Genomic DNA, 13,519 nt, shown 5'->3' with positions numbered 1-13,519 from the left:
ATCATGTTCCAAATTCACGATTATTGAAACAACGGTAAAGGTTTTTACTGGGAATTATTGGCCACATTTTCTCCCATACGGAATAGTACCTGTAGTTAATATTCTGTTAAATCATGTGGAATTCTGATGTATGAAATATTAAAATACTGTCAATGATCGAGGTTGCTTGATGAATTTTGAATATAATTTTCTAGCTTTGCCTTTCAGCATGGCAGGCACTCTGCACTCTCTCCAACGACACACTAAAAGAGAACACTATATAAATATGCAACACTATATAAGTGCATTATTTTGACCCACTTATGGATCATTCCGTAACAATATTTCACTCTCACTTTGACATTTAATAATGTCTGAAGGTGCTAAAAAAAAAACAAATTGAATATTAAAACTCATAATTGATAATATTGATATCGATTATTACGATTATTACGATTTTTCTAGGTTTTTACTAAGGGATTTTTCACGAGGCATCACGATACAGATGAGAGTCAACAAATCTCAGACGATGGCATCCAGAATAGAACGATACAGAATTCAGAAGTGACGATAGATGGGAATAGCATTAAACAAGAAATCTTAGAACGAGGTGCTCCGAAAGAAATTCGACTTATTCTTAGAAGAGTAAACCATTTTTCACGTAATTTGATTTGCTGCATTTGTAACGCAGTTTTCGGATGCGAAAATGCTCTAAAAACTCACAAAATGGTGCACATGGACGTGACTCCTGATCAAAATCAAAGCATAGTAGCCTCGCAACATAGTAATGTCAGAGTACATAAAAAGACAATTACTGGTGAAAAACCTTATAAATGTAACATATGTTCATATGGGTCCTCGAGACTATATGATCTTAAAAAACATAAAATGACACATACCGGTGAAAAACCTTATAAATGTAATGTATGTTCATATAGTTGCTCGCGTATTGGTGATCTTAAAAATCATAAAATGACACATACCGGTGAAAAACCTTATAAATGCAATATATGTTCATATCGATCTTCGACATCTGGTCTTCTTAAAAAACATAAAATGAAACATAGTGGTGAAAAACCTCATAAATGCAATGTATGTTCATTTAGATTCTTGACATCTGGTCATCTGAAGACACATAAAATGATACATACTGGTGAAAAACCTTATAAATGCAAACTATGTTCATATGGTTGTACGACATCTAGTGCTCTTAACAAGCATAAAATGACACATACCGGTGATAAACCTTATAAATGCAATGTATGTTCATATAGATGCTCGCAACTTAGTAATCTTAAAAACCATGAAATCAGACATGTTGGTGAATAACCTTTTTCAAACAATATTTTTCATATTATGCAGGTGATACTTTTCGCATTCCTGAATAGTATCTTCAAGTGACCTACCTCACAAGTGTCTGAAACATGAACTCTTGATGAAAGATAAAATTAAAAAAAAATGGATAGCTTGCGCAACTTGACATGAAAAGATGCTTCTTGGGCACAACGGTAAAGATTGCAAAAAAAAAACTAATGGACAAGGAAGCAGACAAAAATAAGCGATGTGATCGAGCTCGCTAAACAGATGAAATGGTAATAGACTAGAGATGTCTATCAGTGAGTGGACAACTGCTGGACAAATGGCGTCCTACAGTGGTACCCTAAGAGCGGAGCACTTAATGCCCACAGGTACACCCTTAAGCCCGCTGCATTCATAGTGTTTGGAGAATGCACGTGACAGCAAAAAAACTGGGTACCGAGAAGTCTAGAGGTAGCTTTACTGGGTTTCGAGAAAAAACTTCAACTTGCTTCCAGCCAAATAGATTTTGGCTTCCTGGAAAGTAGTTAAATACCATCTATCTATAGAGTGCACACTGGAGACCTAAGAAATGTTGGTATGACTTGGCATTATGCTAAGAGACTTCAGAGCGATATGTATTCTTGACGGCGGCAGTGTGGTGTCTAGCTAATAAGGGAAAACAATTTAAAATTATTAAATTATGTCAATTACATATTGGTATTTATTCTCTTTTAATGTGTTTACTGTCAATAAATGGTTGAACTGCATTGTATTATTAAATTAATAAATCGCAAAATTATAAATAAGTACTTATTTTACTTTTACTTTTTATTAAATCTGGACCGGTTTCATCCGCTTTAGAGGGACATTATCAACTTTAGAATTGTCCCTCTGAGGCGGAAGTTGATGAAGCACAAAAATTTTTTGCGTTTTATTAAACTAACCTATAATATATATAGGAATATTATATAATTTATTTTTAGGTACATTATCAGGAGTATCACTGACCCACCTTACGAGGTTCACGGGCTGCTTGAAGGGTAGTTATATGAATTATTATAACACACAAGGGATACACTGATTTATAATGTTGAAACAAACATGGCTTTCTGTTGGCATGGTATATCCGCCACGTGGGCAGCGGACCCTTGCGTGGCACCACCGCTTTCGCAGCTTATTTCATACTGATTGGAAAATATCTCTTATTTTTATCGTATGAAGAGAGGGAGGGAGATGCGTAAAAAGTCTGAAGAGTATAGCTAAATTCCCGAATGTTCTCAGGTCTTTTTGGGTTTTTGAAAATTTACAATTGCTTGGGATCGAAGCGACCTTGGCTCAGCCGAGGTTGAGGGACAGAAAATAACCTTGGGCACAGGGCAGGTACTCGAAGATCGCCTCTCGCAGAAATCGTTTGCGAAATGTTATTTATTTCATAATATTTATCAGGGATTGCAAACTTTTATCAGTGGTATGTTTGTTATTTAGGTAAGCTTTGTAATATGATATTGTGAACGTTTTTATGGAGAAGGGTTTTACCTAATCATCCAGTACCTACCTATTATTTTAAATGCCAACATTGCAAAAATCAGATGCTACATTCATCACAATAATAAGTACCTATATGTAGATACGCTACGTTCCGCTCTGCGGAGTCGAAGCCTAGACGTTAAATAAGAATACTGAAAGTTTTCTATGTATGGCTATTTTAAAGTACCATCAAAATATCATGGGTTGATCACATAACCAGTGACAAGATTTAAACGCCAGCAATCAAGACTCATTAATTTATAGATAACTTAAACTTATCAAGCACAGAAAGCGGAATACATTATTTACTTTAATGAGAAGTATGATTAATTAAATACTCATTTCGTATTATAATATGTTATTCAATTTATTGTTGAATCCATAGAATCAACGTCGTTTTGGTAAGACCTACAATCCAGCGGTCGGTATGTCCAAGTTCCCAACGGCATGATATATTTTATGCTGATAATTGGTTCATTCTTTTTCTGAAGAGTGCAGTTTATTGTCAGAATAGAAAATGATGTCTCTGCCACTACTATTTTCATGTAGGTACAGCTAAACGCAAGAATTGATTTCGTTGGCACCTCTGTTAGCCAGAGCTTGATTAAAAAACTAGCATTTACCAAAGATATTGGACGGTGCAATCTCTTTGGCATTGACCTTTTTGTTACCTAATTAAGTAGCTTTTTCATATATTGCAGCAGTTTAACTTTATTTTATAAAAAAAAACCGTTACATCACCACAGGTAACTTTAAGGAAGGAGCGTAAATCAAAACATATTACTATAGAATCCACAGATATGGCGGCAATGGTATTAGATACCATCTATTAGGATTTTCACCACGAGCCATTGTGTTTATTTTATAAATGAGTTGGATAGGTAGGTTCTGAGTTTCCAACACCTTTTATCATTAGTACCAGCGATCTTAAAGGCTTAACATTATTCGGTAGGTCTATTCAGTAGTTATTAAGTAGTAAATAATATATATTAAAAAATAAAAGTAATAATAAATAGGTAGTGTAGGTTTCTTATGAAGCCCTTTTGTCAGTCTATTATTTATTTATGGTTTCGGCAATTTCGATTCCATCGTGTTTTGTATTGATGTGCTTGATGCTATGTGAGGCTTGAGTTCGTAGACGATTCGAAGGCATCTGTTCTCTATTGTTTGCAGCTTTAAATTGGATTTGGTGATGTCAGTAGTCCAAATTGGGGATGCATACAGCATGGTTGGTTTAATAACCATGCTATATAGTGCCGTTTTGTTTTCTTCTGAGAGACAACTTCTGCGGTTGAAGATGGGTCTAAGAACCCTATCGCCATGAAGGCTTTTCGCCTGGCTTCTAATAGGTGAGGTGTTTAGTTCAGGTGTTTAGTTCAATCTATGGTGAAGGTGTACCCCGAGATATTTCACAGGGTTACTGAATGAACATAGGATGTCACAAACAGTAATTTTTCCTTTATAGGATTTTTGGCTCCGCAAGAAGAGAATCGCCTCCGTCTTCTACGCGTTAACTTGAAGTCTCCAGCGACTGAAATAATCAGTCAGCTATCGAGTGCCCTTTTCTAAGTTCCTAATCGCCGTGTCAGTCTGGTGGCTGGTGGAAAGGATGGCTGTGTCATCTGCGTATAGCGCTAGTGTGTAGTTGGCGGGGCTTGGCATATCATTTATGAAATGATTGAAGAGTCTGGGAGATTGCCAAACTTGCATAAATTGCATTTCAGCCTATGTACCTATAAGATTATCGTCAAAAATGCGTAATATTTGCTACTAATGTGTGTTACCAGTGTTCACGTATGCGGGTTAAACATTGAAGATAAATTAAAAAATCGCGCAACGTGGCATGGAATGTGCATGTTGGGCATAAAATAAAATCACAAATTAAACTAATGGATACGGAAGCAGACAAGAGTAGGTTATATGAAACAATATGTCGGTCGACGAGTGAACAATCGTGCTGCCTAATTTCCAGGTTATTCTATATCACATTTTTAAGCAAAATTACTAAATATTTCAATGTGAACTTTCAAATTGCTTTTCCGAGAAATATACTGAAGTTGACATATCGTCGCTATAGGATTTGTTTCCCGAATATCCATTTTTGTCGAAATCGACATTTTAATGCAGTTCAATTTTCTTTTATCGAACTCTACCGAAATCATTTATAAAAACAATATATTTTTATCTAGGAACAGAGATATTTTTTTAAAAAACCCGAATACGCCATGTTAAGTTACAATTACTCCGTGGTGTTCTCCCGAATATCCAACTATTCGTACCTGAATATCCAAGTTAATTTCGGTCGAAATATATCTCTGGCTGAGTGTTTATTTCCCGAATATGACTTTAGCCAATCAAACCGCGCTCACGCCGTGCATCTCGCTCCCACATTCACGCTGTCTAGCTCTAAAACAATCACGCCCACTTTCACATTTTTCGGCCGTCTGGAGACTTCTTTCAAATTTCGTCTTATTGATATTGTTTTTAACGTTACTATTGTTTTAATAGTGAATTCATCAAATTTGAAGAGATCATTCATAGCTGATACATCACCAGTTCGCCCTGAACTTACAGTAGAGTTGTGAAAGTGAGTATTTTAAGCTAAATAACTGCATTTTGTTTTGATAAATGACACAAAATCCCAACGGTTGTATGAATTCTACAGTATGATCCGGCAACTACAATGACGTAAAAAATAATTATTATTTCAAATTATTATTAATCAAACATTGTTTGTCTTTATTTTACTTTTAATCTAGGTATTTCTATGAAAATAAAGGCGATGCTATAATTTATTTTTGAATGCGCTGATAGTTAATTTAATTTAATATGTATGTTAGTAACTATTTATTTGGTGGATATTATATACTTAGGATATTGGTACCTACCTAATATTAGCAGCCAATGGTAATTAATTTATATATAATAATAAGTTTAATTGTCAATTATAGAAATATATAGATATAATAATATACAGATATATAGATATATATAAATAGATTTTTTTTTTGGAAAAAGTATTAATATAAAATTGTTAGCAAGTACGAGTAAGTACCTACCATCATAAAATATTGGAGAAATGACCGTGACGGCGGTTAGTAATTGAAGTAGTACCGTATAATATATTTTCTCAGAAGTGATTTTAAAAAAATATGTAAGTATGTTCAATTATTAGAATGGTACATTCTTAAATCTTGTGAATTATTCGTTCAATAAAAAAATAGTTAATTACTTAAAAACTATTTTATTACTTAATCCGAAAAAAACAGAAAAAGCGATTGCCGCATGTTATTATTACATACGAACTTGGGTAATTACGATCATTAAGTATTTAAATAGTAGAGGTAATTATTAACAATTGTCATGTAAATAAATATAACATTTGAGGCGCGTACTTTTTGACCACTCAGTAATCTGTGGGCCGTGCAGCAATACGCTACGGTCTTAAATCCCGAACGTCCATGTTTTGTCCCGAATATCCATTATTCTGAGAGAGCGCTAAAAATTTCCCGAATATCCACAGTGAGTACTTGTAAATAAAACGTATTTTCTGTGCATTTAATGATTTATACCAGTATATTATTCTTGGAATCTATTCTTAGATAATGTTGCAATCTTACAGTATAGAAAGAATGATTGATACATCTACTGATATTAAAATATACGACAATGAAATTTGTTTTTCGTCTCCTGTAAAATTGACATTTGGTCTATTCGGGAAACAAATCCTATAGCGACGATATAACAACCTGGAAATCAGGCTGCGATATGTCAATATACAGTTGCCCCGCCCCAATCTGGCACTAAAACAACCACAGGTACCCACAACTAGCTCGCTTGACAAACTCATAAACTTCGGCCGATGAACGTGGCAGTGAAGATCTGGGTACTGAAATAGTGGTAAAAGCTAACAGGAAGATAGGTATATAGCTTTTCATATTACAGATATAAACCAAATCCAGAATATGACTGCTCTATATAACAGTATTATTAAATCTACATTTCGCCACTGATGGGATGTTATTGAAGAAAAGCATTTTTCTCAGTTTACTTTTTTAAGTTTATAGCATTTTCAGAAAAAGGCACACATTATAATTACCTCAAGATAGGTACAATTATTTTTACCATCATGGGAAATGAGAGTTCTTCAGAATGGAAAATTTGTTTGATATTAAAAACTTTCTTTCGCATCGAAAAGATCACGTACTTATTTGTTTTCATTGAACTAATATAACTACGTGTAGATGGTGTTTTAAATTATGCATAGTAGATAACAGTCAAAAAATATCCGTTTATCTATAAAATATTGAAAATTTTGACAATAAACCTTACTTACATAATTTTTGATGTTCTATAGATTGGACAATATTTGTTATCAATAATTATCGTTTGAAATTGGCAGGGCTTAATGAATTAAAAGAAATGATCACCATCTGTAATAATAAGTATTCTTTTTTCAACAAAAATAAATAAGTATAACTGAAATAGTGTGAACTATTTTAGTTGGATCGCCCATACTGTACACCTAAATTGTTATGGTTTGGTCGAGGCAGAGTTAAATGAATTTAAAAAATTAACTGGCATAATCTGCAAATTGTATCCTAAGTTCAATGAAAATAAGTAAAATTGACTGACAAATTTTAGTGTGCTATATTTATGTGAAATCCTAAATGCCTTCCTCCACCCACCGCCACTGTTACATAGTGGTTGGACCAAAAGATACCTTGCCATACATAAGTATTTATAATTAAGTGGGTAAAAAACAGAACGGCTTTTTTTTTGATATTTTATTATTTTAAATTAAAACAATCGTAAAACTAGCTTGCTACACACTATTAATATCATCGTCATCATCAATAGCCTGGGTCGATCCATTGCTGGATTAAGGCCTCCCCTAGCGCCACGTACATCCACCGAACATTCTCTACTCCATTAATTTAATAATAAGTTATAATCTAGATACCAAAACTCAACTAACAAAGTTGTGTCAATATCTTTGTAAGTAAATCTTAATTTGTAAATAATAGAAAGAAGCCCGCTTGCTTATAACATACCGCATTGTGTCATAATACAAGTCTCAAATTTTATTCTTACTACCTACCAAATAGCAAATCATCCACCACTCTTTCACACTTCCATAAATTTTGATAATTAGTTGCAGATTTGGTTGTAGCATTTTTACATGTAAGATGTTCAGTTTAGTTTGGGACAAACGCTTTATTTTTTCAGTAAAAATGAAAACAAATAAAATGGTCAAGAACAATAATTATTACAATATTAAGTGACCAATAATATATCAGGAACACTAATTAAAATATTGCCACATACAGGTTTCACAATTCAGTATTGCAATTAGTTGCAGTACGAATACAATAAAAATCGAATATTGTTCCAGAACCAGTAAGTATTTAAGATTATTAGGATATTTAAGATGAAAATCAATTTGCAATATTTTTCAAAACACGTTATCGAGATAAGCAATTTGAGAGAATTTTTTAGAGCACACATCGCATTGATGTGGTTTTTTACCAATATGTGTCATTATATGACCTTTAAGATGAGCAATTCGAGAGAAATGTTTAGAACATACATGACATTTATGTACTTTTAACCAGTATGTGTCATTTTATGTATTTTTAGATTACACATTTTCTGGAAATTCTTTAAACAAACATAGCATTGATATGGTTTTTCACCAGTATGTGTCATTATATGACCTTTAAGATGAGTAATTCGAGAGAATTTTTTAGAACATACATGACATTGATGTGGTTTTTCACCAGTATGTGTCCTTTTATGTATTTTGATATATTGAATTGAGTCAAAATTTTTGAAACACACAGCGCATTGATATGGTTTTTCACCAGTATGAGTCATTATATGATCTTTAAGACAAAACATTTGACAGAATTGTTTAGAACATACATGACATTGATGTGGCTTTTTACCAGTGTGTGTCATTTTATGTTTTTTGAGATCACTTTTTAAGACATATTTTTTAAAACACATATCGCATTGATGTGGTTTTTCACCAGTGTGTGTCATTTTATGTGTTTTGAGTTCATTTGCGTTGAACTTTTTAAAACACACATCGCATTGATGAGGTTTATTACCAGTATGTGTAAATTTATGATTTTTAAGGTGAGCAATTTGAGAGAATTTTTTAAAACATTCATCACATTGATGTGGTTTTTCACCAGTATGTGTCATTTTAAGTTTGTTGAGATCACCAATTTTCCGGAAATTCTTTAAACAAACATCGCATTGATGTGGTTTTTCACCAGTGTGTATCATTTTATGTATTTTGAGAGTACCAGTTTGTTGGAAATTTTTTAAACATACATCGCATTGATGTGGTTTTTCACCAGTGTGCATAATTTTATGTTTTTTCAGATTACTATTTACGTTAAACTTTTTAAAACACACATCGCAATGATATTTTTTTTCACCAATGTGTGCCATTTTATGTTTTTTAAGGTTATCAATTTGCAGAAAAATTTTAAAACACACATCACACTGATGTGGTTTTATATCAATATGTGTTTTATATAACTTAGGTTGCTGAGACGTGCATGAAATGTAGTGACTATTTAGATGATTTACAGATTCAAACACTCCATAACAATTATTGCAAATAAAGTTACGTGAAAAATATGTAAGTCTTCTCAACACAATTCGAACCACCTTTGGCAAGTATAATTTCAAAACTTCTTGTTTTACGTTTAGTTCATCTGTAGTTATCTCTGAATATTGTATCATATTTTTTATTTTATTGGTTGAATCTGTTGTGTTGTTATTGGTCAGGTTATTGTCAAGCGTATCCTTTCTAGCTACGTCCAATGGATTATATGTTAAACAACGCTGGGAAGAAATCTACAAAAAGAATAGAGTAGGTATATTTAATTCAACAATATTAAAGCAAATAAAAATAAATTTTGTTTTAAAAGTTGTAAATGCTAGGTGTTTTTTTTTTGCTAAGATAGAACTTACAGAATAGTCTAATAGTCTATAACTGTCAAATCGTCGTGTGATGTGTGACACCCGTTGACTTTATGGGTCGTATGCATGAGATTCCCAAAAACCTTATAGGCTATATACTGCACGTTTGTATGCATGAGTACAAATGTAATTAGCTGTTAAGTGACGTCACGTATGTGACATCTCATGTTTCATGGTGTTCGTGTTATAAAATTTCATTCCCCGATAAATAATTCAAAATTTTGAAATTGTTAATGTGTCTGAAAGTGTGCGAACGGTACCATATAAATTTAATAATTACATATGAATAATTATTATGAACTTTGAATAATTTATCAGCTATTTTATCACATTTATTTTAAAACTATTTTTCTGTACGAAAGGATAAAGTATTGCTAGTAAACTTTTCCATTTGGTGGCAACACTAAATACATTTGGTGGCAATACTGAATATTATTATTCACTAATTATGAGATGTCAAAACAGAATAAGAATAAATGACAGAAAATGCAAAGATAATAATATGTAATGATCTCTGCATAATATTATCATTTATACCAATCACCGTATGACACTATTGATGTTTCCAGTGTATTTGAGAGTTGTGCCTTGTTTATTACAGTTATCTTACAATAATTAACTAGGTAGGTAGATACCATAATAATTTGAAAAATGCAGAATGCTTCCAATTGCATATTTTAATGCCAGATACAGCAGTAGTTACATATTTGTTCGGTCGTTTAGCGGTGATATTTTATCGTAATCTTACGTAAGTCCATCTTATCTCTCCATGAGAAACATTGCAAGCGAAATAGGTACGAGGAATTTTATCAGTTACCTACCTACTATCTAGATTATAGACTAGGGATCAAAATTATACGTATTTTGTAAACAGCACGACTAGGAACTGTTTTTAAATTTCGCAAATGTTTTACAGAGTCTACAAAATGAACAAGGGCCTCAAGCAAACGTTGCAATGAATGCAATATTAAAATGACATTTGAAAGTGACAGCTGAGGCTGCCATTTTGAATGGCGCGTGACGTCAGATTGCTTACGTCACAAACAGTGCTATAGGCTATATGATGGAAAATCGGTTAAATAGCTTATAAAGAATTTGGGAATCTCATACATACGGCCCTATGACATTAATGATTGGTTTAGTCTGGCAAAGCAACACGAATAGAGTCACGTTGACAAATTTGCCAAATCTACCTATAAAATATGTTGTCGATTCGCGCAACCTATAATTATTGCATTTTCTCGCAAAATTGCTCTTTAGTGATTTAGCTCATTGTAGCTTAACGGGTTTGTTAGTATGGAAATATGCTGCATATGGCTTGAGACTGATCCTTAAAAGTCCCTTGATTGCATTACCGGACAATATTTTTTCTAAATTAGGCTGAAGATTGCGTTATGGAACATTGATCAATAATATTTTTGAAAATATAATGACAAGCATCCGGGCGAAATATGCCATACCACAGCAGTACTCATCGATATAAAATTTAGGGGATAAGTTAGTTCCATAGATGGACCTGTCAATTGATCTCTAAAGTCATGCGATATTTTTTGCGGGTGTTTGTGAATTCACTGGCTGATGCCGGTAGTTAAGGGTGGACATGCTCAGCGTAGGTCAAAATGGCGGTTTTTTTGGTATTTTCAAACCATGATCCTGGACATTACTTAAACGTTGTAGATAATCTATTTATATAATTTTGAAGCCTTATTATCCTTTATATTGTTTCTAAACTTTTGATGACTGCATAAAGTATTTTTATTACATAAAATAGTGTTCTTTTAAACTTCTAGCTCTAATGTTTTAGAATATAGTCATATTTCAGTACATCCATGTGCAGTGGTGTTAAGATTTTTTACAATTAATAATTTTTAAACGCATTTACCAAACTGTTAGTATAATTTATGTCGACATTATTATAGTGAAATATTAACGATAAAAAATTATATTGATAATCTCTGTGATCCCAAATTTGATAAGAATTAGGCATTTTATTATTCAAAAAATGGGCAAAATTGACACATTTGAAGATAATTCTAAAAATGCTAATTATAAGCTATGTCTTTGACCATTCAAGTGTGATAAACATCCTACGAATGATAATTGCTTTATAATAAATATTGACTTAATTTTAAAGGTCTAGGTTTAAAAGAACACTATTTTATGTAATAAAAATACTTCATGCAGTCATCAAATGTTTAAAATGAATATAATGGATAATATCGCTTCAAAATTATATAAATAGATTATCTACAACGTTTAAGGAATGTCCATGATCATGGTTTGAAAATACAAAAAAAGCTCTATTATCACTTACGCTGAGCAGGTACCCCCTTAAGCAACAATTGGCGCATTGAAAGCAAACATTATTCGTGTTATACAACTGGCAGTGTACGAAAAAAGTGTTCTAAATTGGGTGACCAGTATATGCTTCGTTGAGAACAGGTGCAGTGGCAACATACCCTAAATCATTTAAAAATGTTAATGCCATGCACGTCTGTCTTTCGAAATAAAAAACTATCAAAATTAGCTAGTGTTATATTTTTACAATTTAAAGTTCTATCGGGCTATAAAAACAACCTTTATAAAACAAAAATGAACGTACATATTCTAATAGCATGTATTTCTACTACACAGCCAATAAATGAAACGAGTTCTCGCAAGTATTTTAAAATGACTTCATTAAAAAGTAAGAGCCGTTTCACACGAGACATTAGTATCTGGACACTGCACAATTAATAAAAATTCAAATTTATTTATTTTACATATAAAGAAAATAACAAATTCAAAATTTAAAACGTTCATAATTGACATAAAATAAGTGTTACAAATGAAAATACAGAACAATATGAGTTAAAAATATAATGAGTAATAAAATAAGAAAAACCATAACAAAAATATAAAAGTAGATGGAAGCACACAGAGTGAACTATCGATAGACACTATCTTAAAAAATTATATAATAACGTCCACCTAAATTCACTCCCACGTAAGTGAAATATATCAATATTCGAAGCGATTTCATTAAACATGGTTATTGCCCTCTCAATTGGCTTTACTAATGGCAGGTTAGTTTTGAACCTTGGGAGAACAAACAACGGATGCCCTCGACTCCGATCAGAGACACACAAGCCAACACCACCAAGAATGGCAGAGTTTTCATTTACGCTGCGTATAAGTCAGGAAAACTATGTAGCTAAATATAGATCCCTTGTTAATTTTAAGTTACAGTATGTAAACATTCCAAAGAGACAGTCAGTCGGATAGACCAGTGCTCCGCAACCGGTGTGCCGCGGTGCAATAGCCAAATTTGCGTACATGGCTGGTAATATAGTTGAGCACCTTCATGAACTTAATAAAACAATGCAAGGTCAGAATGAAAATAGATTGACGTGTTCTGATAAATTAGTAGGGTTCAAAAATAAAGTCGAATTTTGAAGAAAGAGTTAACACAAAGATCTACAAATATACCAAAGGACCTACCAGACCACTATTGAAAACAGGCAATTAATTTTGGATCCGTCTCAAAAACATTTAACTTTGCTGCAAAGGAAATTTCATCATTACTTCCATACAATCAATGCGACTTGATACGAAATCCTTTTGCAACCAGTGCCGAAAATTCTATAGAAGCGCTTTTCCTATAAATTCGAGAGGAGTTTGTTGAATTGATATACGATGGGATGCTAAAACTGAACTACGCCGATGTTCCATTGTC

General features: G+C 32.7%; 1 protein-coding gene across 1 annotated transcript in view; it reads right to left on the bottom strand.

The window, feature by feature from the left end:
• Nucleotides 1-13,519, bottom strand: part of LOC147070571 (uncharacterized) — a 61,482-nt gene that overhangs the window by 22,890 nt on the left and 25,073 nt on the right. The window contains exons 3-4 of the mRNA XM_085949276.1: nt 9,304-9,366; nt 8,731-9,096 (exon numbers count right to left, since the gene is read on the bottom strand). Of these exons, the coding sequence (XP_085805402.1) occupies nt 8,731-9,096; nt 9,304-9,366 (429 nt within the window). The remainder of the gene's footprint in view (nt 1-8,730; nt 9,097-9,303; nt 9,367-13,519) is intronic.

This window comes from Rhyacophila brunnea, unplaced genomic scaffold (genome assembly GCF_057557595.1).
Source record: "Rhyacophila brunnea isolate RB1 unplaced genomic scaffold, BYU_Rbru_1.0 scaffold_211, whole genome shotgun sequence".
NCBI classification, from domain to species: Eukaryota; Metazoa; Arthropoda; class Insecta; order Trichoptera; family Rhyacophilidae; genus Rhyacophila; species Rhyacophila brunnea.
This window is presented reverse-complemented; position numbering and strand designations above follow the sequence as displayed.